The sequence below is a fragment of the Eurosta solidaginis genome, chromosome 1, assembly GCF_040869045.1.
Source record: "Eurosta solidaginis isolate ZX-2024a chromosome 1, ASM4086904v1, whole genome shotgun sequence".
NCBI classification, from domain to species: Eukaryota; Metazoa; Arthropoda; class Insecta; order Diptera; family Tephritidae; genus Eurosta; species Eurosta solidaginis.
The window spans coordinates 232,985,391-233,010,019 of NC_090319.1; the positions used below are offsets into that span (position 1 = coordinate 232,985,391).

At 37.3% G+C, this 24,629-nt stretch overlaps 1 protein-coding gene across 1 annotated transcript; it reads left to right on the forward strand.

Annotated features, from left to right (window-relative positions):
* The first annotated feature begins 1,687 nt into the window (after positions 1-1,687).
* Mcm3 (minichromosome maintenance 3) lies at positions 1,688-23,850 on the forward strand. The gene is made up of 5 exons (XM_067760235.1): positions 1,688-2,217; positions 2,313-3,324; positions 3,381-3,529; positions 3,593-3,677; positions 22,906-23,850. Exons 1-5 carry the CDS (start codon positions 1,874-1,876, stop codon positions 23,773-23,775), a joined length of 2,460 nt encoding a protein of 819 aa, XP_067616336.1. The 5' UTR covers positions 1,688-1,873; the 3' UTR covers positions 23,776-23,850.
* The last annotated feature ends 779 nt before the right edge of the window (positions 23,851-24,629 follow it).

Here is a 24,629-nt window from a genome sequence, read left to right on the forward strand (position 1 = left end):
CTTATAAAAAATAACCCTGGGCTACGCTATGCCAAGTCCGGGTGTGTGGTATAACTGTGGCTACGCCACGGTGATACACAATTTTTTTTGTGGGTTCAACACAACAACAACCACATTAAAATCGCTAACTTCAACAGCAAATATCTCCGGATAGAGATAAAATTTTTCTTTCCCGCCTACGGATTATTGTTCTTGAGATTAATACCTCACCTTTGATACCTCACTCGAAAATCCTGGCCCAACTTTAGGCTTTAAACTGCACTACTACCGATGAGCCAACCATATAATTGAGCCAAGAGTGCCACCAACTCAAAAGTGATTAGCTGTCAAAAAATTTACTACAGAAAAAGAAATGAACAGAACCATTTCGGATAAGACAAGTATGATAACTTCTGCATAAATGTCAAAATTACAAATAGAATGGATCGCCTGATATTTAATTAAATATCACTGTCCCATTCTGTATCTCTTTCTTTCACCCGCTGAAGATAGCCAGCCCTATGCGTCGCCATATTGAACACCCTGTCAAAACGCTGCCAAAATGCTAAAAAAAATTAGCCATATTGATCATCCTGTCAGGCAGTTGAGGGATACGATATCACACTTGTTTTATCCACAATGGTCAGAACTGTTATACGGATCAGAAATTGCACTAGATAAATATCAGGATCACAACGTTGTGGTTGAATTTGGATGTTATATTTCTATCCGTACCTGGGGGGGAAATTCAGGTTTTGTGAAATGATAAACTGGGGGCCTACTCTGTATTGCGATGCGAAAGAAAAAATACGCGAAATCGCAAAATCGGTACTCTGTATCTTGACATTCGCATGTATATTTTGACTTTCGCAGTCACATTTTGCCCATTCGCAATTTTTCTCCCTTTTCGCATTTCCGGCACTCTGTAAAGTGAAAGCGAATGTCAAACAGCATTCATTTTCGCATTTTTCTTGCTACAAGTAATAGGCATTCGCATTGTTCAAATATGTAAGTATTAATTGATGATTTTATAAATTGATATCTTTATATTCATTTAAAAATATATAGGACAACTCAAAAAACAAAACAAACACAAAAGCAACAATTTGTAATCCTAGTGGACTTAAAATACATAAATAAATAACAATTAAATCGAACACTTTTTTATAAAGCATTTCTATTTGAAATCATGTCATTTTTTATTTGTTCTCTGATACAACTAGCAATATTTCCCATTCTATGATTTTCCACGTTTTCTGTATTTATCACGTTCACTTCTTCCAGTTCAATTTCTGAACTGGGAGGATTTCTTCATTTAAATCAATCCTTTCTTCATTTAAATCGTTCCATAATGCTACAGAATCCTTTTTTTAATTTGTTCAACAAAAATTAATCGTTTGCCGAAATTGTAGTCGCCTTGTTTCTTTTGTTCTCTTTCTTTGAGTTTGGTCAGTGATGCATACTCAAGCAAAAAATTAGCGAAAAATAAAAAAGCGACATTGTTAGCGATGCGATAGCGCTACAGAGTTCCAATTACCTTTCGCATCGCAATACAGAGTAGGCCCCCTGAAAATGAGTTTTAATACATTTGAACAAATTTTTGTTCGAAATTTTTTTTCATTTATCACTTCATAGAACAGGAATTGCCCCCTGGTTCACGCGTCATTGGAACGTAACTAAGGGTTTTGTGATCGGTTCTATCGGAATGTCAACCCTGGTGCAATCGAAAAAAGGCGCCAATTAAAGGCATACAAGACCATTATTAGACAATAATAAGACATTCATAATTTTTTGGGTTAAATCGTTGTCACATATGTGTAACAGCACAATTTTTTGGTCTTCTAAGGTTATATAACGTCTGTGGCGAAGGTTCTGCTGTAGAGGATTTGAAAATATGGAGGACGCTGAACATTATCTTAGAGACATCCAAAGGGAATACGTAGACTTTTTGGATGATGAGGAAGACCAAGGAATTTATTCGGGATTAGTTAAGGATATGGTTGTTGAAAAGAGCCGTAGATTGATTGTTAATATAAATGATTTAAAGCGGAAGAATCCTACTCGGGCCCAATGGCTTCTATCTAACTCTTGTGATGAGCAATTGGCCTTTGGGCGGGCACTTAAGGAATACGTTGCTACCATAGACCCTGGGTTTGCAAAACTTCACGAAGATTTTTATATAGGATATGAAGGATGTTTTGGAAATCGTCATGTAACTCCACGTTCGTTAACATCTGTGTAAGTGCCAAATACAAATAACTATATCCTAATTGTCTAAACATTTAATTTAATTAAGATTCGTTTTATTGAGTACAATTATATATAATCCATAGGTATCTGGGAAATTTAGTATGCGTTGAAGGAATCGTTACAAAAGTATCTTTGATACATCCGAAAGTAGTTCGGAGCGTTCATTATTGTCCAACTACTAAAAAAGTAATGGAAAGGAAATATACAGATTTAACGTCATTTGAGGCCGTTCCATCTAGTGCTATATATCCAACGAAAGATGATGAAGGAAATTTTCTTGAAACTGAATTTGGATTATCCGTTTATAAAGATCATCAAACAATAACTATTCAAGAAATGCCAGAAAAAGCTCCTGCTGGTCAACTGCCACGTTCAGTAGACATTATTTGTGACGATGATATGGTAGATCGGTGTAAACCTGGAGATCGTGTTCAAATCGTAGGTAGTTACCGTTGTCTGCCGGGAAAATTGGGCGGCTATACCTCAGGAACGTTTAGAACTATATTGCTCGCGAATAATATATCACTTCTATCCAAAGAGGGCAATATGGATATCAGCCGTGAAGATATCATCCTCTGCAAAAAGATCGCTAAAAGCAATGATATTTTTGATTTACTAGCAAAAAGCTTGGCGCCTTCAATTCACGGGCATGCCTTTGTTAAGAGGGCAATATTGTGCTTGTTGTTAGGAGGAGTAGAAAAGGTTTTACCAAACGGCACCCGACTCCGGGGAGACATCAATGTACTCCTAATCGGCGATCCTAGTGTGGCTAAATCTCAATTATTACGATATGTTTTAAACACTGCACCTAGGGCAATTCCAACTACCGGTCGAGGTTCTAGTGGTGTCGGTTTAACGGCTGCTGTCACCACCGATCAAGAAACCGGAGAAAGACGTTTAGAAGCGGGTGCAATGGTTTTGGCTGACCGCGGTGTTGTTTGTATTGATGAATTCGATAAAATGAGTGATATTGATCGAACTGCAATTCACGAAGTTATGGAACAAGGTCGCGTTACAATATCGAAAGCTGGTATACATGCTTCTTTAAACGCACGCTGTTCGGTTTTAGCGGCCGCTAATCCTGTATATGGAAGAGTAAGAGAAAAAAAGTATCATTTCCCCCTAAATATAATTTATTTGTTTCCATATAGTACGATCAATACAAAACCCCAATGGAGAATATTGGTCTTCAAGACTCTCTTCTTTCCCGTTTTGATTTATTGTTTGTGATGCTGGATGTAATTGACAGTGACGTGGATCAAATGATTTCAGATCACGTCGTTCGTATGCACCGCTACCGGTGAATATAGAATTATAATTGTGGCGCCTCAACATTTTTTTTACAGTTATTTTGTTTTTATAGAAATCCAAAAGAAGCAGATGGGGAGCCTCTTCAAATGGGCAGTTCTTATGCAGATTCTTTATCAATTTCATCAAATTCTGACACGGTTTGTACGCATGGAAAGTATATATGCATAAAAAAGTATGGGAATCGATATTATTAAGCTGGATATACAGGCATGTGCTGAGACACGCTTTCGTGTTTAGCCTACTTAAATTTGCCGAATACAGCAAGCGAATTCGAGTGAAAGTGAAATGCAGCACGTGCCCGATAGAAACTTGTTTTTGGGGGAAACAATAAGAAAAGTATTTAAAGATCAAACCATGGTTCCATTACACTGTGCAACAGTGACAGAGGCTTAAGTAGATAAAGTACTATCTCCGTTTTTCGAAGTTAGCCTCCAAAAAATAGATATCGGCTCGAAGTTCGAAATTCTACATTTAGAAATTTCACTTTTTTGTTAACGCGTTCAGCAAATTAAAAAGGTAGAAATGTGATTGTTGTTGTTGAAGCAGTGCTTCGCCCCATTCAATAGGCGCGACCGCTCACAAATTGTCATCAATATCCTCTACCGTGAGTCCAAGGAAACTTGCTGTTTCAACAAGTGTGTACCATAAAGTGAGAGGTGTTAGAGGCGTTGGTTCCACATTACAATTAAAGAGATGATTGGTGTCATGTGGGGAGACATTGCAAGCAGGGCATACATTTTTTATTTCGGGGTTGATTCTGGATATGTAAGAGTTTAACCTGTTACCGTATCCAGATCGAAGTTAAGCTACAGTGACTCGCGTTTGCCTGGGAGTATGCGTTCCCCTTCTGCAAGTTTTGGGTACTGTTCTTTGAGTACTGGATTCACCGGGCAATTTCGGGCATTAAGGGTCGACGCCTGTTTGTGGAGTTCACTGAGGACGACCTGCTTGTGTTTTTTTGCTTCATGCGGCTGAGTTCTCAGGTGCCGTATTTCCTCATCATGGTTACGGAGATGACTCAACACGTTCGTCACTCATTGATTTTTTGAGCTTTCAAAAAAACTCACGAACAAAAAAAATATGTCACATATATGTACATAAGTTTTCTAAGCAATTTTCTTAAGAGAAACTGTGTGTCACGTATTTGTGACATACACAAAAGTCACATATAAGTGTCATGAGTTTTGGGAAGTACTTGTGTCACATATGGGAGTCACTAAATAGTTTGATTTCTATTAATAAAACATAAACTGAATTTTTTTATTATATATTAAACATTTTTACGGCGGCCACCGTGGTGTGATGGTAGCGTGCTACGCCTGCCATACCGTATGCCCTGGGTTCGCACCCCAGGCAAAGCAACATCAAAATTTTAGAAATAAGGTTTTTCAATTAGAAGAAAATTTTTCTAAGCGGGGTCGCCCCTCGGCAGTGTGTGGCAAGCGCTCCGAGTGTATTTCTGCCATGAAAAGCTCTCAGTGAAAACTAATCTGCCTCGCAGATGCCGTGAGTCGGCATAAAACATGTAGGTCCCCTCCGGCCAATATGTAGGGAAAATCAAGAGGAGCACGACGCAACTTGGAAGAGAAGCTCGGCCTTAGATCTCTTCGGAGGTTATCGCGCCTTACATTTATTTTTTTTTTAACATTTTTATTATTTTCTATATATGTACATATGTCTGCTTTATTGGAAATGCCAGTCCCTAAAATATGGACATGGGCATAATCCAATTACATCACCATCTTTGTCTCTGCAGACTCCACATATATATTCAGCCCAATTCTAAACGAAAATTCCGTGCGAATTTTTTCCCTTCTCCCATTCCTCGTATTCTAAATAAAAATTCCTTGTGAGTTTTTTCACTTCTCCCTTTCCTCCTATTCTGAACAATGTTCGAAAAAGCGGAAACCGGTTATGGGAGAAAAGTAGGTATTCAGCCCAATTCTAAACGAAAATTCCGTGCGGGTTTTTTCCCTTCTCCCATTCCTCGTATTCTAAATAAAAATTCCTTGCGAGTTTTTTCACTTCTCCCTTTCCTCCTATTCTGAACAATGTTCGAAAAAGCGGAAACCGATTATGGGAGAAAAGTAGGTATTATGAATGTGAGGGAGAGGGAGATTTCTCTACCATTTCATAGGAGTTTTTTCACTAGTTAAATTAAAGGGAATGTATCAAAATAGTTAAAGGAAAATGGTTATTTTAAGACAGAACACTTATTTGTACAAATTTGTGCTAAAATATGGAATTACATTCTACCACAATATTCTCACTGTTAATACAACAACAACAACCACAATAGTCTTTATTTTAAGTAGAAAATATATCATAAGCAACAGAAGAGGTTTTGGTATATTTGATGCAGCCATCCAGAAATTGCGCAAGGATTTTTAAGAAGGCTTAAATAGATTTTTGCATATGGCGAAAGGCGAACTCAACTCGACCCGGCCGCCAGAAAATTGCTTTGCAGAATGAATGCAGGCAACTCCGGCGGATTTGTGTTATCCCGCCAGTCTTCTTCTTATGCTCCTCTGTTGATGTTACTGTGGCACCATTTCATTACTCATATCAGTGAATACCACATGAAATGTAATAATGTGCATTGTTTATACCTTATTTCTTAATTTCAAACAAATTTGCAACAATAATTAAACTTTTCAATTTTTTAAACGAAATAAGAAATGCGCAACGAAATTTCAATTCACAAAACAGCTGACTTCGAAAATTCGAAATTCCTATTCCCCAATTATTCTTCTCCCTAAGAGAAAAGAATTGGAGGAATTTTTCCGCGGGAATAAAAAAATCCGCGAGAACAAAATTCCGCGAGAATATTAGAATTGGTCTGATTATGAATGTGAGGGAGAGGGAGATTTCTCTGCCATTTCATAGGAGTTTTTTCACTTGTTTAATTAAAGGGAATGCATCAAAATAGTTAAAGGAAATTGGTTCTTTTAAGAAAGAACATTTATTTGTACAAATTTGTGCTAAAATATGTATATACATTCTACCACAATATTCTCACTGTTAATACAACAACAACTACAACCACAATATTCTTTCAGACCAATTCTAAATATTCTCGCGGAATTTTGTTCTCGCGGATTTTTTTATTCCCGCGGAAAAATTCCTCCAATTCTGTTCTCCTAGGGAGAATAATAATTGGGGAATAGGAATTTCGAATTTTCGAAGTCAGCTGTTTTGTCAATTGAAATTTCGTTGCACATTTCTTATTTTGTTTAAAAAATTGAAAAGTTTAATTATTGTTGCAAATTTGTTGGAAATTAAGAAATAAAATATAAACAATGCACAGTATTTATTGCATTTCATGTCGTATTCACTGAAATGAGTAATGAATTGGTGCCACAGCAACATCAACAACGGAACATAAGAAGAAGACGGCCGCATAACACAAATCTGCCGGAGTTGCCTGCTTTCATTCAGCAAAGCAATTTTCTGGCGGCCAAGTTGAGTTGAATTCGTCCTTCGTCATATGCCAAAATCTATTAAGCCTTATTAAAAAATCCTTGCGCAATTTCTGGATGGCTGCATCAAATATGTATACCAAGAGCTCTACCGTTGCTTAGGATATACTTTTCGACTTAAAATAAACAGCCCAATGCAATAAATACTGTGCATTGTTTATATTTTATTTCTTAATTTCCAACAAATTTGCAACAATAATTAAACTTCTAAATTTTTTAAACAAAAGAAGAAATCTGAAACGAAATTTCAATTGACAAAACAGCTGACTTCGAAAATTCGAAATTCCTATTCCCCAAATTATTGTTCTCCCTAGGAGAACAGAATTGGAGGAATTTTTCCGCGGGAATAAAAAAATCCGCGAGAATATTTAGAATTGGTCTGAATTAGTTTTTTTTAAATTTATTTATTTACTACGATCTTGAAGATCTATATAATTTAATAAGGTACAAAGTATTTGTAATGTTTACGTATTTGTTTCAGTTCATTGAATTTCTTTGACTTCAATTATATAATTGTTGTAAGTATTGTTATCTTGCGTTCGTGCCGAACAGACGTGTTTTATCTCGCTCCCTGTTTTTTATTCTTTTCGTCCAGTTTTTATTTATTTATTTTACCTATTTTGCTATCTGGTGTAATTGATAAGTGTTGTGCCAAGTGCGACAAGCATTTTTCGCGTTCGGATACCCTTATTGTGCCTTATGTTGGCTTTTTCAAGAATGTCTACCATCGTTCTTGCTGTGAAGGCAACTTTTCAGAGTACGACGTGAATTTGCTTACGAAGAACTGCCACCTAAGTTATATGTGCGCGGATTGCCTAAATGCCTACGGCAAGCTTTGTAACGCCTATGACGCTGTGTTGGCATCCCATAAAGCTACATTGGAGTCCACAATGCTTGCCTTGGACCTTAAATTTAAGGATTTGTTTACGGAGATGGCTGATATAAAAATGTGATCAAAAAACATTTTAAAGATAATGAAGACGACTCTAACAAAAACAATGATAGGTGTGTGGAGATGATGGCTGATGGCATAAATAAAATAAAAAATGTTTTCAGCTCTATCAGTAATCCGAACTCGGTGAGTAGTGGTAATATAAGTTGCGCGCTCAAACCTCATACTCTATCGATTTCACCTACACTAATGCAGCCATGTATACATTGCCATTTGCTCGCCCGATCACCTGTTTATGCAAGTCCAATTTCTGCTGATAACAATAGTGAGCATTTTTGCGTACACTCAGCCACCCCCTCGCATGATTTCAAGACACAAATGTCTTATGCTAAACGATTGACAGCACCTGTTAATACTGATGATATTCCCAATACACCTGTTAACCCCAGTACTGCTGCTAACTTTGCAATGTCTAGTAAGAACAAGACTCCAGCTTCGAAAAACAAAGCGAATGCTGTTGGGGAACAGCACTAATTCTGTTAATGCTGATGATTCTGATGCTGTTAATGTTCCTGCTATTCAACTCAATTCTGGTAATGATTCGACTGCTCTAACAACAACCGCACTCGCAGCCCCAATCACAGCCCCTGTTTCTGAATCGGTTGCTTTAGAAACTGGTGCTCCTAGGGAGGTTAATTTTAAGTCTGGGAGAGAGATCTCTTCTTTCAGAATCTTAGTTCCTGACACATTTTTTGATAGGGTACTCGATTCTACTTTCTGGCCGAAGCACTCTGTGGAGCATTTGTTTACTCGAAAGTCGAACCGTGGCCGCGCTACTTTAAATGCATCAAAAAACTTGCCAGGCAACACTCCAGAAGTGGTACAAACATAAATTATATCTTATTGTTGGGCACACGATTGCCATCATCTGGCAACACGGAATTGTGACTGTTACGTTTCGTACTTTTAAACGTTTATATTTAACTTTTATTAGTATTCAAAAATTAATTCCAAAAAGTAAAGTAAAACTCGATAATATAATAAATTTTAATCTCAAATTTTTCCACGTGTGTATTCTTGCTAATGTAATGGTCAACTCAATTTCCGTGTTGTATATCAAAACGTCACAATGTAATTCCGTGTTGCCAGATGATGGCAATCGTGTGCCCAACACCTTCGCTGTTTAGTTTGATTGGTCCGGTGAAAATCTACGTGGAGCTCGTCGGGAACGGCCTGAGCAACGTAGCGGAGCCGGTTGTTCTACGTTATTGAGTGGCGTAGAACGTTCTTCCTGAATGATTTGCTCAGGGCCGTCATCATGGTGATCTTCGAGATGATCCACGTTGTGGTTTTCGATTTGAGTGCTTGAGGTTTCGTCTAAGTGATCTAAAATATAATCCTCGCGTTTAGGTGTCTGTTGAGCCTGTGATCCACGAAGGCGTAACTGATTTGCGTGTAGCCTTTTCAGCTTTCCCGCGCCCATTAAAACGTTGTACATCACGCTCCGATACGTTCTATAATTTTGCCTGGTTTCCATTCAAACTTCTTCTTCGATATATGTATTGCAGCTTACACGTTGTCGTCGGGTGAGAATTGCTTTTGCTTGGATCCATGCTTTTTGTTGAACTGGTTTCGCATTTCAGTAGTACGGTTTTCGCTTTGTTCTTTTTTCTCCCTAGGTGGATGGAGTAAATCTAAACGGATGCGAAGTTTTCGATTGTAAAGTATTCAGCCGGTGATTTGGATCTCATGCAATTTTCGTTCGGGGTGGAGCGATAACTCAATAAGAATGTTTGTAAATTTTGATCGGTTGTACCCTCCTCGAAAAGTTTTTTTAAAGCCCTCTTGAGTGTATCGACAAATCGTTCCGCCTGACCATTGGACATAGGGTAGTATGGGCTGGAACAAAGATGTTGGATACCGCGTTCTCGCATGAAATTTTCAAATTCTGCGCTCTTGAATTGTGTTCCATTGTCCGAAACCAAGGTGTCTGGAAATCCATGTCTGGAGAAAATTTCGTTTAAAATGTTGATGGTTTGCTGAGTAGAGATCGACTTGGTCATCACTATTTCTGGCCACTTAGAGTAGGAGTCCACCAGTACTAAGAAATAGTATCCATTGACCGGGCCTGCGTAGTCGACATGTATACGTTGCCATGGTCCATTAGGTGTAGGCCACGGGCTTAGCGTTGTTTTTGTTGGAAACTTTGCAGCCGCTGCGCATTGATGACAATCGTTAATAAAGTTAGTGATATCTTTATCTATCGTGGGCCAATATACATAGCTACGAGCGATTGCCTTTGTTCGTTGTATACCTTGATGCCCTCGGTGAAGTTCTTTTAGGAATCGCTTTTGGTAGATTCTAGGTATCGCAATTCGATTTCCTACCATTATGCAGTCCTTAGTAACGGTAATAGAATCTTTGCGGGCAATATACTCTCTGATTTCTGTGTTTTCCGGGAGTTTCTGTGACCATCCCCTTTTGTGAAAATCTAAGACATCTTTCAAGACTGGATCTCTTGTAGTCTCGTATTGTAGCACTTTATGTGTGATCGGCATTTTCTCTATACTTTCTGTGAAACTTGAATTTACCTCATTTTCTAGTTTAATGGAAGCTATGATGAAATCTTTTATTATTTAGCGCATGTCTTCAACCTGTCTCTTTCCACCTTTGTCATACCCGAGAAATGAAAAATGGCCAAGGTGGTCCCGCTACTAAAGCCTGGGAAACCAGCTAACGTAGGTGAGTCATATCGTCCGATATCTCTCCTATCGCCAGTGGCAAAGACGCTTGAAGCCATTTTGCTCCCTTATTTCCAAGCACATTTGCAGCTAGCCCCTCATCAGCATGGCTTCAGAAAACTCCATAGCACTACCTCCGCGCTAAATGTCATTAGCACCCAGATAAATTGCGGTTTGAAATAATACCCCCACCATAGAACAGTACTCGTAGCGCTAGACCTATCAAAAGCTTTTGATACGGTCAACCATGGCTCGTTAATGCAAGACCTGGAAGGGTCTACCCTTCCCCCATGTCTTAAAAGGTGGTCGGCAGGCATCGGTGCAATTCAGAAACGAAACATCAAAACAAAGGAGAATTAAACAAGGGGTGCCACAGGGTGGTGTCCTATCCCCGCTTTTGTTGAATTTCTACATATCTAAGCTACCTTCACCACCGGAAGGAGTCACAATCGTTTCCTACGCCGATGACTGCACAATAATGGCCACAGGCCCAGGCCCAGAGATCGATGAGCTATGCAATAAAATAAACGGCTATCTCCCTGATCTCTCCAGTTTTTTCGCCTCGCGAAACCTGGCATTGTCACCGACTAAATCTTCCGCGACCTTATTTACAACATGGACGCCCCAAATATCGACCATATTGAACATCCACGTCGATGGCACTACGCTACCGACTGTCCTACACCCCAAAATCTTGGGTGTGACGTTTGATCAGGATTTACATTTTGGTGCGCACGCAACCGCAATTGTTCCAAGAATTCAGAGCCGTAATAAAATCCTCAAATCCCTTGCTGGCAGTACCTGGGGAAAAGATAAAGAAACGCTCTTGACCACATACAAAGCAATTAGCCAGCCGATTACGTGCTACGCGTCACCCATATGGTCGCCAAGCCTAAAAACCACCCACTGGAAGAAACTACAGGCCTGCCAAAATACTGCTCTCAGAATCGCCACGGGCTGTCTTCTTATGTCCCCAGAACACCATCTGCATAATGAGGCGAGAATACTCCCCATCAGGGAGAGAAATGAGATGCTGACCAAACAGTTTCTGTTGAATACCCAGAAACCTGGGCATCCCAACAGACATCTGATTGACGAACCAGCACCGCCTAGGGGCCTAAGGAGTCATCTCCGTAAGCATTTTGAGGAAATACGGCACCTGAGAACCCAGCCGTATGAAGCGAAAAAACACAAGCAGGTCCTTGGTGAACTCCATAGACAGGCGTCGGACCTTTATGTCGGGAATTGCCCGGTGAATCCAGTACTTGAAGAAAAATATCCAGAACTCGCGGAAGAGGAATGCATACTCCCCAGGGAAACGCGTGTCACTCTTGCTCAACTTGGTTCTGGATACTTTAACAGGTTAAACTCTTACCTATCCAGAATCAACCCCGACATACAAAACGTATGCCCCGCTTGCAATGTGTCCCCACATGACACCAACCATCTCTTTAATTGTGATGTGGAACCAACGCCTCTAACACCCCTTTCCTTATGGTCCACCCCTATTGAAACAGCAAGTTTCCTTGGACTCCCGTTAGAGGATATTGATGACAATTTGTGATCGGTCGCGGCTATTAGGTGGGGCGAGCATTGCTACAACAACAACAACAACATGAAATTTTCTGAATCGGGAATTGTGTTTTTGATAAGGCGCGATAGAACATTGGCATAACCGAAACTATTTGTGTTTATGAATTTAATCTCGAAGTCATAAGCCAGTAGTTTGATAGCCCATCTTTGAAGACGATTTGCTTGGTGATCACTGATTCCCGACTTTCCCGAATATCGCTAAAAGAGGTTTATGGTCGGTATGAAGAGTGAATTTACGACCGAAGATCATTTTATGGAATTTGGTCACTGCGAAAATTAAAGCTAAAGCCACTTTTTCAATTTGACTGTAACCTTTTTCTGTTTCAGTGAGTGACTTTGATGCATGGCTGATTGCCTTTTGTGTGCCGTCTGGATACTCGTGCATTATACAAGCGCCAAGTCCGTAATTTGACGCGTCTGCTGCCACAATTATCTTTTGATTTGGATCGTAATGTTCGAGCAATAGATCGGTGGACAGAATGTTCTTAAGATGTGTGAAACATTTAGAGTGTTGACTATTCCAACACCATTTGGTATTTATTTTTAGCAACTCGTCAAATGGTCCTCGGTACACTCGCATTTTGTCCACAAATTTTCCATAAAAGTTGATAGCCCCTAAAAATGAGCGAAGTTCAGAAATGTTTGTTGGTTCCGGCATTTCGCGGATCGCCGTGATTCTCTCTGCATTCGGTTTCAAGCCCTCTGAGTTAATGATGTAGCCAAGATATTTTATTTCGCAAAGTGAAAACTTACATTTTTCAATTTTAAGCTTGAATCCATGTTCTTGTATGCGGCGTAACACTTTTTCAAGATTGTTGTCATGCATTTCTTGTGTGGCACCGGAAACAGATATGTCGTCGATGTATGAAATGACACCTTCCAAACCGGCAAGCATCTGGTCCATAATTTGTTGAAAAATTGATGGGAATACTTTTACTCCAAAAACCATGCGATTATAGCGAAACAATCCCAGGTGTGTATTTATTGTGAGTAAATGTTTGGATTCACTATCTACGGCAATTTGTAAAAAAGCATCTGTCAAATCAATATGGCTGAAAATTTTCGCGTTCGATAATTTTAAGAAAATATCCTCCGACAAAGGAAGTGGGTATTTATGTGTCTCCAATGCATCATTCAGACCAGTTGAAAAGTCTGCACATATGCGTACCCTACTGTCTGGTTTCCTAACTACAACGATGGGCGCAGCCCAATCGATATAATCTACCGGTGAGATTATGCCACTTTTTACAAGATGATTTATTTCGGTTTCTACAGATTGTTTAACGGCATACGCGACTGGTCGCGGTGGGCGAAAAACTGGCCTGTAGTTTTTCTTGATGTATAAGTGCGCTGTTGCTTTGTTGTACAGCCCCATTTTGTTCTCAAAAAGATCTGGAAAGAATTCTTTTACATTATTTTCGTTAGTTCGGGGTCTTGAATAATTTGCTGTTGTAATCGCCATGCATATATCGTTGATCGACATGTTGTCTAGCTGGAGTGCTCTTATCCAATCGAGACCCATAACATTGAGGTCTTTTACTGAAGTTACGTAGCATGTGGAAGTAGCCTTCCTGTTTTGAAATTCAATGTTGCACTCAAATTGAGCTATGAGTGGCAGCTCACCTGTTGCGCTGCGTGCTTGTTGCATAACTTCATCCACTTTTTTCATTGAAAGTTTCTGCAAAGCCTCTTTGGTTATGACAGTGATATCGGATCCAGTGTCGAATTGTAGGTTTATTTCGATTTCGTTAATACTAACCTTTATAAACTTTCTGACTTAAGATTAATGATGCGCTGACATTCTCGTGAAATAATTTCAAGAGTGATTATACTAGCCTCGCTGTCGATTTTTCTTAAGAGTTTTGTACGTATTTCAAAATCTGTTTGGGATTTAAGACCCATGACGAACACCAAACATTTGAATTGGTCAATTGTTAACTCGTTTAGCTTGAATTTCTCGCAGTGTTTGTTAATCATTCCTGTGTATGTGGGAAAATCCATATTCGCGTCTTTTTTCAATTGCAAACAATTGAATTGTACATTGAAAATTGATGTTTGACTACCAAAAAGTTGGGTTAGTTTCTGCACTGTGATGTCAAATGAAAACTCACGTGGGTGTTTAGGAAGAATATAATTTAGATATTTACTATGAGCGTTAGTGTTAAGTTTACGAAGCAATACTCTTACTTTTGCGGCATCGTCTAACTTTGCTGCATCTATTAAAAATAGATCTTCGTAGCGTGCGAACCACGTATCGAAGGTTACATTGTTTTCCACGTCTAAACAAAATTCAGATATGTTGGTTGCAAGGACTCCTAGGATGAACTCTGGGCCTTTGTTTGAATCGGATGTATTACTTACGGGTTGTGATCTTCCTTTGGTAAGTAATTTTTCCATCAACTTTTGCATGTCATCGTGTTGTTGCTTCTGCTGAATTTGCATTTGCTTAAGCACTGACTGAATTGCTTCATCCATTTTACTTTTGATAGGAATCGCTAATCCTCGTCGCCACTGTTACTTTTCGTACTTTTAAACATTTATATTTAACTTTTATTAGTATTCAAAAATTAATTCCAAAAAGTAAAGTAAAACTCGATAATATAATAAATTGTAATCTCAAATTTTTCCACGTGTGTATTCTTGCTAATGTAATGCTCAACTCAGTTTCCGTGTTGTATATCAAAACGTCACAATGTAATTCCGTGTTGCCAGATGATGGCAATCGTGTGCCCAACACCTTCGCTGTGTAGTTTGATTGGTCCGGTGAAAATCTACGTGGAGCTCGTCGGGAACGGCCTGAGCGACGTAGCGGAGCCGGTTGTTCTACGTTATTGAGTGGCGTAGAACGTTCTTCCTGAATGATGTGCTCAGGGCCATCATCATGGTGATCTTCGAGATGATCCACGTTGTGGTTTTCGACTTGAGTGTTTGAGGTTTCGTCTAAGTGATCTAAAATATGATCCTCACGTTTAGGTGTCTGTTGAGCCTGTGATCCACGAATGCGTAACTGATTTGCGTGTAGCCTTTTCAGCTTTCCCGTGCCCATTAAAACGTTGTATTGAGGATCCATATTCGGATCCTGCAGAAACGTTCTGCGCGCACTTCCCACTGTTTTCCTTCTAATTTCTTTTTATTAAAACACAGTTTAATTTCCTTTAGTTTCTTTAATATAAAAAATATAGTTTCTTTATATATAAAACACAGTTAATTTCCTTTTAGTTTCTTAGTATGTATATATAGTTTTCACACGTTCGGGTATAACTTTTAATTTCTTTAAATGAGCGCGATCTAACTTTCTTTAAAAATCGCGTTGTATCAGGTTGCCGGTTCACTTCAAACTGAAAACTGCCGTTAACGCAACTCTGTAGCTCGGCAGTTTTTCTTTACGTTGCTTAGCAACGAAATTAATGATGGCGTCGAAATAAATCATGGCGTCGAGCAACGGCAGTTTCAGCCAATCAGAAACTCTCCGAGTTGCTCGACTCTAACATTTTTAGTGATGCCAAGTGCATCTAAAGAGGGTTGCCGTCTATAATTTATTTTAATGTAATTTACTATGGCACTACATCATCCCCCTTTAGAAAAGAAGAATTTGGTGAGATTAGTAATTAATCTTGCCACATTCTTCTTTAGGCTTTAATATGTTGTTGTAATGTTATGAACGAAGGAGTTTGCTAGCATTAGGGTGTTCTAACCCGGGACTTATTCGTTCATCACAGTGCAACTTCTAAAAAGATGATTAAAAATGAAAAGAAAATTTTGAATAAAATGAAATATAAAATTTGGGTTGAAATATTTGTTTTAATGTTTGAAGTAAACCGGTTTTTTTTCTTCTTATTGTAAAATCTACCTAATTAAATGTATATTTATTTGTTACATTTTTTTAGCCTTCATTGGCGGATTTTTAAAATATATTTATATCTAAAGATGATTAGTAATACGCTATTGGATTAATTAATTTTTTGTACTCGATTTTTGTGTACAATTTTTTCGTTTTCTTTACTTATCTCACAATTTTTTACATTTGGCCCATCAATATTCTTTACTATGTAGGGACCTTGATATATATTTTTATGTTTATTCCTAGGTTCTGTTTCTACTAACACTTTATCATTAATTTTAATTTCTAAAGGCTTAGCTGTTTTATCGTATAAATCTTTATTTCTAATCTTATGCTTATTAATCAATTTTTTTGCCATTTTTGCGATGTTTGCGTTCTAAACTTAAGCTCTTTTGCGTAATTTTCTACGTTATAGATCGGATCAATTTGCTCTTTTTGCAATTTATGTGGCATTGTAGTTTTTCTGCCAAATATTAATTCAAACGGAGTAAATTTATTATCAAAAACCGAACTACTTGTTGTATTGTGTAAAAATGTAAAGTATTTTAAATATGTATCCCAATCTGAATACGTTTCGTTTAGGTATGCACGCAAGTATTCGTTAAAGACTATGATTTTTTTCAACAGTTGAGAAATCATGATCAATCTTTAAAAGTTTTGTCAATTCAGAGAATAATTCGTTTTTATATTCCGTTCCTAAATCGGATCTAATAGCTTTCATTGTACCATATGTTAATATAAAGGTTTCAAAAATAGCGCAAGCAATAGTTTTTGCTGATTTATCTGGTACAGCTACTGTTACCAGGTATTTAGAAAAGTCACAAATCATAGTAACAGCGAACTTGTTACCATATTTGGATTCCGGAAGTGTACCTATTGTATCGACAATTACTATGTCAAAGGGTTTGCAGGGTGTTGGAGTCAACACAAGATTTTCCATTGTTTTTGGTTTTACTTTATTTAAAAGGCATTTATTGCAATTTTTGACAAATTTCGCAATGTCTCTTGTCATATTTTTCCAATAGTATTTTGTTCTTAATTTGGAATATAATCGTTTTGTACCGCAATGACCGCCTAACAAAGGGTCCTCATGATAAATTGTCATAAGTTTTTGTTTTTGCTCTGTTTCTGATACAGTTTCTACAGGGTCTGTTAGTATTATTTGTAATGATTTTAAAATTTTATTACCGCTGATTTTAAAATTTGTAATTGAAAATTCTTTGAAAAATATATCATTTTTTGGCCATTCTAACTGCTTAATATTGTGACTGCCGGCTGCTTTTTCAAGCCTCGAAAATAACTCGTCTAAATTTGTTTTTCCGTTAGCATTCACAAAATTAAGTAAATTTAGTTTTTTATGTTTTAAATGCGCATAAATTTGTATATTGGAGATCTCATTATTTTTATTCAATTTTATAGTCGACTTTATTCGCGGTATCTTTTTTGAAAAATTGTATGAAAATTTGTCATAAACTTGTACTTTAGGCGATTCGCAAAAAGTATCAGTAAAGTCATCGTATTTATTTTGTAATTCCTTTTGTTTGGTTTCTGATCGCGTTTGGACTGCTAAAACATGCTTTGTAGATTCTTTTATTTCGTCTATACTAATGCGTGAAAGAGCATCAGCCACAACGTTAGATTTTCCTTTTATATATTCAATCGTAAATTTATATTCTGACAGTTCTAATCGAATTCTAGAAAGTTTAGACGAAGGGTCTTTTATGTTAAAAAGATAAACTAGTGGTCTATGATCGGATTTTACTGTGAAATTTGTACCGTAAACATATGGACGAAAATGCTTTATAGCGAAATGTATTGCTAGGAGTTCTAATTCGATAATTGCTTTTATCTGTTCTGCTTTATTAAAAGATTTTGACGCGAAACAAATTGGTAAATCGTTATCACCATGCTTTTGGCTTAATATAGCACCACACCCCCTCTTAGAAGTATCTACTGTAATTATAAATTCTTTTGTGAAGTCAGGGTATTGTAGTAGTTGAGGAGACATTAATGCTAGTTTTAGTTTTTCGAAAGCGTTTTCGCACGCTTCGTCCCAAACAAATTCAACTTTTTTTCGATTTAAACGATTTAAAAGGCGCTGCCAGTGACGCAAAATTCGGTATAAATCGCCTGTAATAATTTGCAAATGCGACAAATCGCCTAACCGCATCTTTGTCTTTTGGCTTAGTATCCTTTTGATGGCGTCTATTTTTGAATCGTCTGGCAGCAAACCTTTTGACGTACATTTATGGCCTAGAAAAGTTACTTCGGAACGAAGGAAATTGCATTTGTTCGGATTCAGCTTTAAATTAAACTTTCTACAGGTTTCGAAAACTTTTTCTAAATTTTTAAGGTGGTGTGTCTCACTACAACCAATGACGATAACGTCGTCAATATACATAAAAGCCTGATTTGGCGAAATGCCTGAAAATGCTATTGACATCATACGAGAAAAAGAGTTTGGTGCAATATTTAACCCGAAAGGTAAAACTTTCCAACGAAAAGCTCCTCGATCTGTACTGAATGAAGTTACGTCTCTAGATTTAGGGTGAAGGGGTATTTGGTGAAAACCAGAAAAAAGGTCTAAAGTTGAAAAGTATTTGGCTCTGCCAAGATTGTCGAGTATGTCATCAACGTATGCCACAGAGAATGCTGGTGTTATTGTTACATTCGCTATTCTTACACTCACTTTTACCGCATTGAAGGCATCTTTCTTTGGATTTGCATCCAAATTTAGTGTGTACTAATCTGCCACATCTGATACATTGTCTCAATGTAGGAACGTAAAACTCAACTGTTAAACGAGTATATTCGAACATGCTTTCTTTCCCATAAAACCTATCTTTAAAGTGGATGTTGGTATGTAGGAATCGCTATTGGGGTCTTTGCGCGTGAAGCGCTGTACTGATACTATAGGTACCGATGAAATTGAATTTTTGAGTATATCATATTCTGTGAAGCTTTGGGTTCCACGTACTACTCCATATATTTCCAGTGCAGTGCTAGGAATGAAAGGCTTTAGTCCTCGTTTTCTCACTCTATCATCGATTATGAAGCTATTTGCCGCATATGTGGTTTTGAAGAATACTTTATAAAGGGATTTTCCTATTGAGTATATTAAGTCAAGATCATTGATACGCAAATTCTTTATTTGGCTGTATAAAGTTAACTTTTTACCTTTTCATTTTTCATGTCGTGACACTCCGTGGTGTCTACAAGTACAAAAATTTCGCGGGTATGTTATTGTTGGTTTTACCGTTTCTTTTTTTGCATCTTCTTTTGGCTGAACTTTCCCAGCCAAATTGGAATTCACCGTTATGTTTGCTGTATCATTTGATGTCTCCATGTCGCTGCCTTGTATAGTTACATCGGTTGCGAAATGGTCATTTTCCATTTTTTTCATTTCCACTAAATCATTTGGTGATAGTTCATAAAAACCTGTCACATTGGTGTTCTCTAATATTTTAGGCCTTTTTGCGTAGTGGCTTTGTCTTTATCTTCACTAGAAAGTGACGCCACCGACTTGTGTGCCGGTGACGCAATTTTCAGTCTTGTACTTTTCGGCAGTGATAAACGCACTTTATGCCTCTTTTTTGAAGGCAATATGCAGCCTTTTATTCACACGCAATTGGTTTTAAATTTTTATCTTGAAATTTTTGTGATAAAACACCTGCTACGGCATTCATCGAGGCATCCGTTGTAAGAACTATAGGGACTTTGGGATTAAAGTGAACAAGAACTAAGTCGGAAGTTATTTCCTTCTTAATATTTTCAAAAGCATTCAAAGCAGTTCGCATTGTCTACTGGCTCTAAAACATCCGTCAATTAATTCTTTTAAGCTATCTTCAATTTTTTTCTTCCAAGCTAACGGAACCGGTCGTGGTTTAAAAAATATCGGGTTAGCTTGGGGTGAAATTCGTAGAGAAACCTTACCGAGTCGATACGTACCGAGCTCATTTTTAAAAACTTCGTTATATTCGATTTTTAGGCTATTAGTAATATAATCAACATCACTACTTATATCAATAGCTTTTATAGTTTGCACTAAATCAAAATTAAATAATCTTAAAAAGTCGTAACCCAGCAGGGACATATTGTTTGTGTCCGTTACCACGAAATTCAATCATTTTGAGGTACTACGATACTTAATAGTTGCTGAATATTCACCCATTACTTTTATTGCATTGCCACCATAATCGTCATAGGGTAATGAACACTTTGACAAACTTACATTTTTGTTTCGTTTTTTAAAATAAAGACATCGATATTAAGCTGCATGGTGAACCCGAATCGCAAGCTATTTTCATTTGCCGGCCATCCAATTTTACTAAGAGATAATAATAATCTGCTGAATTTCCACTTGGAATGCTGTAAATACAAAAATTTTGGTTATTAGAATTATTGTTACTATTACTTTGATTATCTGACACATAATTTACGCTTTTATTTTTATTTCTTATTTCTGCATGTACTAGCTAAATGTCCAACTTTTTTACAAATGTTACATCGGCTTTCTTTATATCGGCAATCATTTGACTAGTGATTGCGTCAGCCACAATGTTTGCACGTATTGCTTTTACTCAATTGCTTATTGTTGTTGTTGTTGTGGTTATTGTTGAAATTTTTGCTACTCTTGTTTGATGACCTTGTGTTTTGCATGTTGTTACTTGCTTTTGTTTTGTTGATGTAACTTACTTTAGTGTCACCTTCTACTGTAATGGAGAGTTTCATTTCCATAATTAGAGCTTTACGGAGAGCTTCATCTAGCGTAAGCTTTTCATGTTCTTCACATAATTTCTCGAATATTTTGTCCGGTAAACCCATTATGAAACGATCAAGTAGAAAACCTTCCAAATTTGCAGTTGAGAGCAAGTTTTTTTGTTCTTGCATACCATTCCGAAACAGTCTCGTTGTCTTCTTTCTTTGCATTGTAAAACAGTTTTCTATCGCGAAAAATTATCATAGATGGGGTGAAGTATGTATCTAGCATATCACATAATGCTTTACATGTTTTACTCACCGGTGATTCTGGACTACACAAACTGTAATACTGCATACGGTGCATCGCAAATGAACTTTAGCAAGATGGCTTTTTTATGTTGTCATCAGAGCAATTAATTTCAAGCTTTTCTTTCCATAATTACCATGCCTCGTTTTGCGGCGAAAATTCTTGAATATTTGTCGCTTGGTAAACCCTAACGGCACTATTCTCACTTGGTGGTGTTATTTTGACCTTTACTTATTGTTATGTAATTTTCAACTGTATTTTGTATGTACTTTATTTAAAGTGCATTTAATTTTGTTACAATATAACAATTTTGTGTATACGCACTCAATTGACGTCTTTTTAATTCGTGAAATATACGCGAACTTGTATTAATCAATCAAAACTTGTATTAACTATTTTGTATTTGTTTAAAGTTCTCGGCCACCATGGTGTGATGGTAGCGTGCTCCGCCTACCACACCGTATACCCTGGGTTCGCACTCCGGGCAAAGCAACATCAAAATTTTAGAAATAAGGTTTTTAAATTAGAAGAAAATTTTTCTAAGCGGGGTCGCCCCTCGGCAGTGTTTGGCAAGCGCTCCGGGTGTATTTCTGCCATGAAAAGCTCTCAGTGAAAACACATCTGCCTTGCAGATGCCGTTCGGAGTCGGCTTAAAACATGTAGGTCCCGTCCGGCCAATTTGTAGGGAAAATCAAGAGCAGCACGACGCAAATTGGAAGAGACGCTCGGCCTTATATCTCTTCGGAGGTTATCGCGCCTTACATTTATTTTTTTATTTTAAAGTTCTCGTTTAATTTGAATGTTCATATTTTTAAATCGTATTTACGAATAAGGGTATACTACACCACAATAATTTGTAATTTTTTTGATTTAATTTAGTTGCTTTAATAGAACTTTTCTTTTTAATATTTTGCACGCGTTTGGCTGTTTAGTCGTCGTCAATTTGTTGGGTCCGAGAGCAAATAAAATACGTTTTAGAGAGTAGTTACAATTAGCAACTGTTTTAATTTCATTTCATTTTATGTCAATCATGAAACCTGCATAGCTACAAAGCTACGAAGACATATGTTGATGTAAGGATATGGTAACATAGGGAAACACATAACAATGCATAGCTGTTTATTTTATTACAAAGGTCATCGATGTGTGGGCCTACCCCCAGTCGGTTAGGAGGCCTAGAATATACCCGCGGCATGTATGCCTGTCGTAAGAGGCGACTATAATACCAAGGTTCAAGGGGTTGTGTAGCACAACCCTTTCAAGGTGTTGCCAGCTCAAAATATAGCTTCTCCAAGCCAATTGTCAACCTCACCTACCCGTGGAGAATAATGTTACTTTAACAGCCGATGCTCTGACGACTCCAAGTTCCTCATGGAACTAGATGGTGGGGTTTTATGTGGTCATACTAAATCGTTCCCGATATGGTCGGGCTAGTACCTTAATAGTGCTTGTTACCAGAACGTACCGGATCTGCATCCGACAAAGGGCCATCAACGTCGATAACACTCCCAAGGCCTTCGGGGAGTGTCCTTATCGCTACAACAACAAATTTGACTTCGTATTGCGTAAGAAAAATAAAATTAAAATAGTAGGCTAAACCTAAGAGTATAGCAATATGTAAAGCGATAAACGAACAACTGGAATGCTGAAGATAAAGTTGCTGCACTGTTCGTGCCATTTTTATAATAAACAATTAAATTTTTGACCACTTTAAAATTTTGAAATTTCCGAAATGAAAAAATGTGAATTTATAGAGACCGCCTATATACTTCTTTATGAAAAATTTATATTTTAAACATTTATAATTTCAGAAAAGAGAAACCGAAATATATGAAAAATATGATCCTTTACTACACGGTAAATCGAGAAAGCGACAAGGGAATATTTTATCTGTGGATTTCATGCGTAAATATATTCATATAGCCAAATGTATGAAACCAAAATTGAGCGAACAAGCATGCGAAGCCATTGCCACCGAATACTCAAGCTTGCGTTCACAAGAAAATGTACAAACTGACGTTGCCCGAACACAACCAGTAACGGCTCGGACTCTAGAAACACTTATCCGCCTTGCCACTTCACATGCGAGAGCCCGAATGTCAAAAATTGTAACGGCAGATGATGCGCAGGCTGCTATAGAACTGGTACAGTTTGCTTATTTTAAAAAGGTATTGGAGAAGGAGAAGTTTAAGAAGCGACGGCGTGATGGCGCTTCGTCTGATGAAGAAGCAATAATCAGGGACTCCCCTACTAGAAAAAGTAAGCGTATTCGCACAGACCAACAAGAGTCATCGAATGCTCCCTATGATTCTGATGAGGAGATTGAAACACCGTCGCTGGATGATGGAGACTTGACAAGGCGCGAAACAAGAAGTTCGGTTCCAGGACGTATCCCGGTGCATGCGAGTAATAGAACACAATCTAACAAGCAGGGTACGCAAAGTAATATGGAAGCTGTGCCAACGTATATATCGGCCGAAAGATTAAGTTTTTTCAAAACTAATTTGCAGCGATTGTTTCGCGAAGCTCGGGAGCAGAGCTTATCATTAGAGCGTATCACTTCATCACTTAATGAAAATAATTTTGACGTATTTTCTCCTTCTGAAATTGAAGCAGCCATGCAACAAATGACAGAAGATAATCAGATTATGGTTGCTGATGGTATTGTTTTCCTAATATAAGTTAATTCTTAGGCTTATACAAGCCCTTATATTACTATCAAAATAAATATATATGCATTTTGCTCGCAACCTACATTGATTGTACTGACAATTTCATTTATTTACAGATTAGAGTGAAAAATATATTTATGTTTTAAATGTAGTATAAGTACAAGCATAAAATAACATAAAAGCATAAGTCGTTAATACAAATCTTTAGCTTAACTCAAAAATTCCCTAATGCGAAAAATTTTAAATTTGATAGGTGCAGCAAAAGTTGTATTTTCACCTACATTACAAGCAGATATGTTTGGCTTTTTAAAAATTGCTAAACTTCGTTCTTTTTTAACTTCAAAATTTATAATAAGGGTGTATATTACTGGAGGTATATCGAGAGTTTTATTTTCACCTGTAAAAATGCACAATTTGTGTTCGCCTTATCGCAGACACTGGTGAAACAAATTTTCGTGTTCCAACAGAGGGGAAACCCAAATTTATTCACTTAGAGTTTACAAGTGAACAAGAGAATAATAAAATGTGAGTAATTTTTGTTTTGAATTTGATATTATTTTATCTAAATATACTTTTATTTTTAGGAGTAAATCAATTAATTATTGCGAAGTTCAATTGAAATTTTTTCGCCTATCGGCAGTTTCGGCCGAACAAAAGTTCACTTCGAAGCAGATGATCTTCTATTGGGAAGAAATAATTTACTAGCAGTTTTGTGATTTTCGTAAAAAATTATAAATTTTATTAAAATAAAGTAAAAACAGAACAAAGAAAAATATTCGCAAATGTTGAGTATTGCACTGAGGCTGTTATTAATCGAGCGCTGGGAGAATATTTATTTATTTATTTATTAGTCTACAAATTTA

Coding starts and splice junctions, on each gene's coding strand:
- Mcm3 (XM_067760235.1), top strand. CDS start 1,874: ATGGAGGACGCTGAACATTATCTTAGAGACATCCAAAGGGAATACGTA. Junction 2,218..2,312: donor CCACGTTCGTTAACATCTGT/GTAAGTGCCAAA, acceptor TATAATCCATAG/GTATCTGGGAAATTTAGTAT. Junction 3,325..3,380: donor CTAATCCTGTATATGGAAGA/GTAAGAGAAAAA, acceptor GTTTCCATATAG/TACGATCAATACAAAACCCC.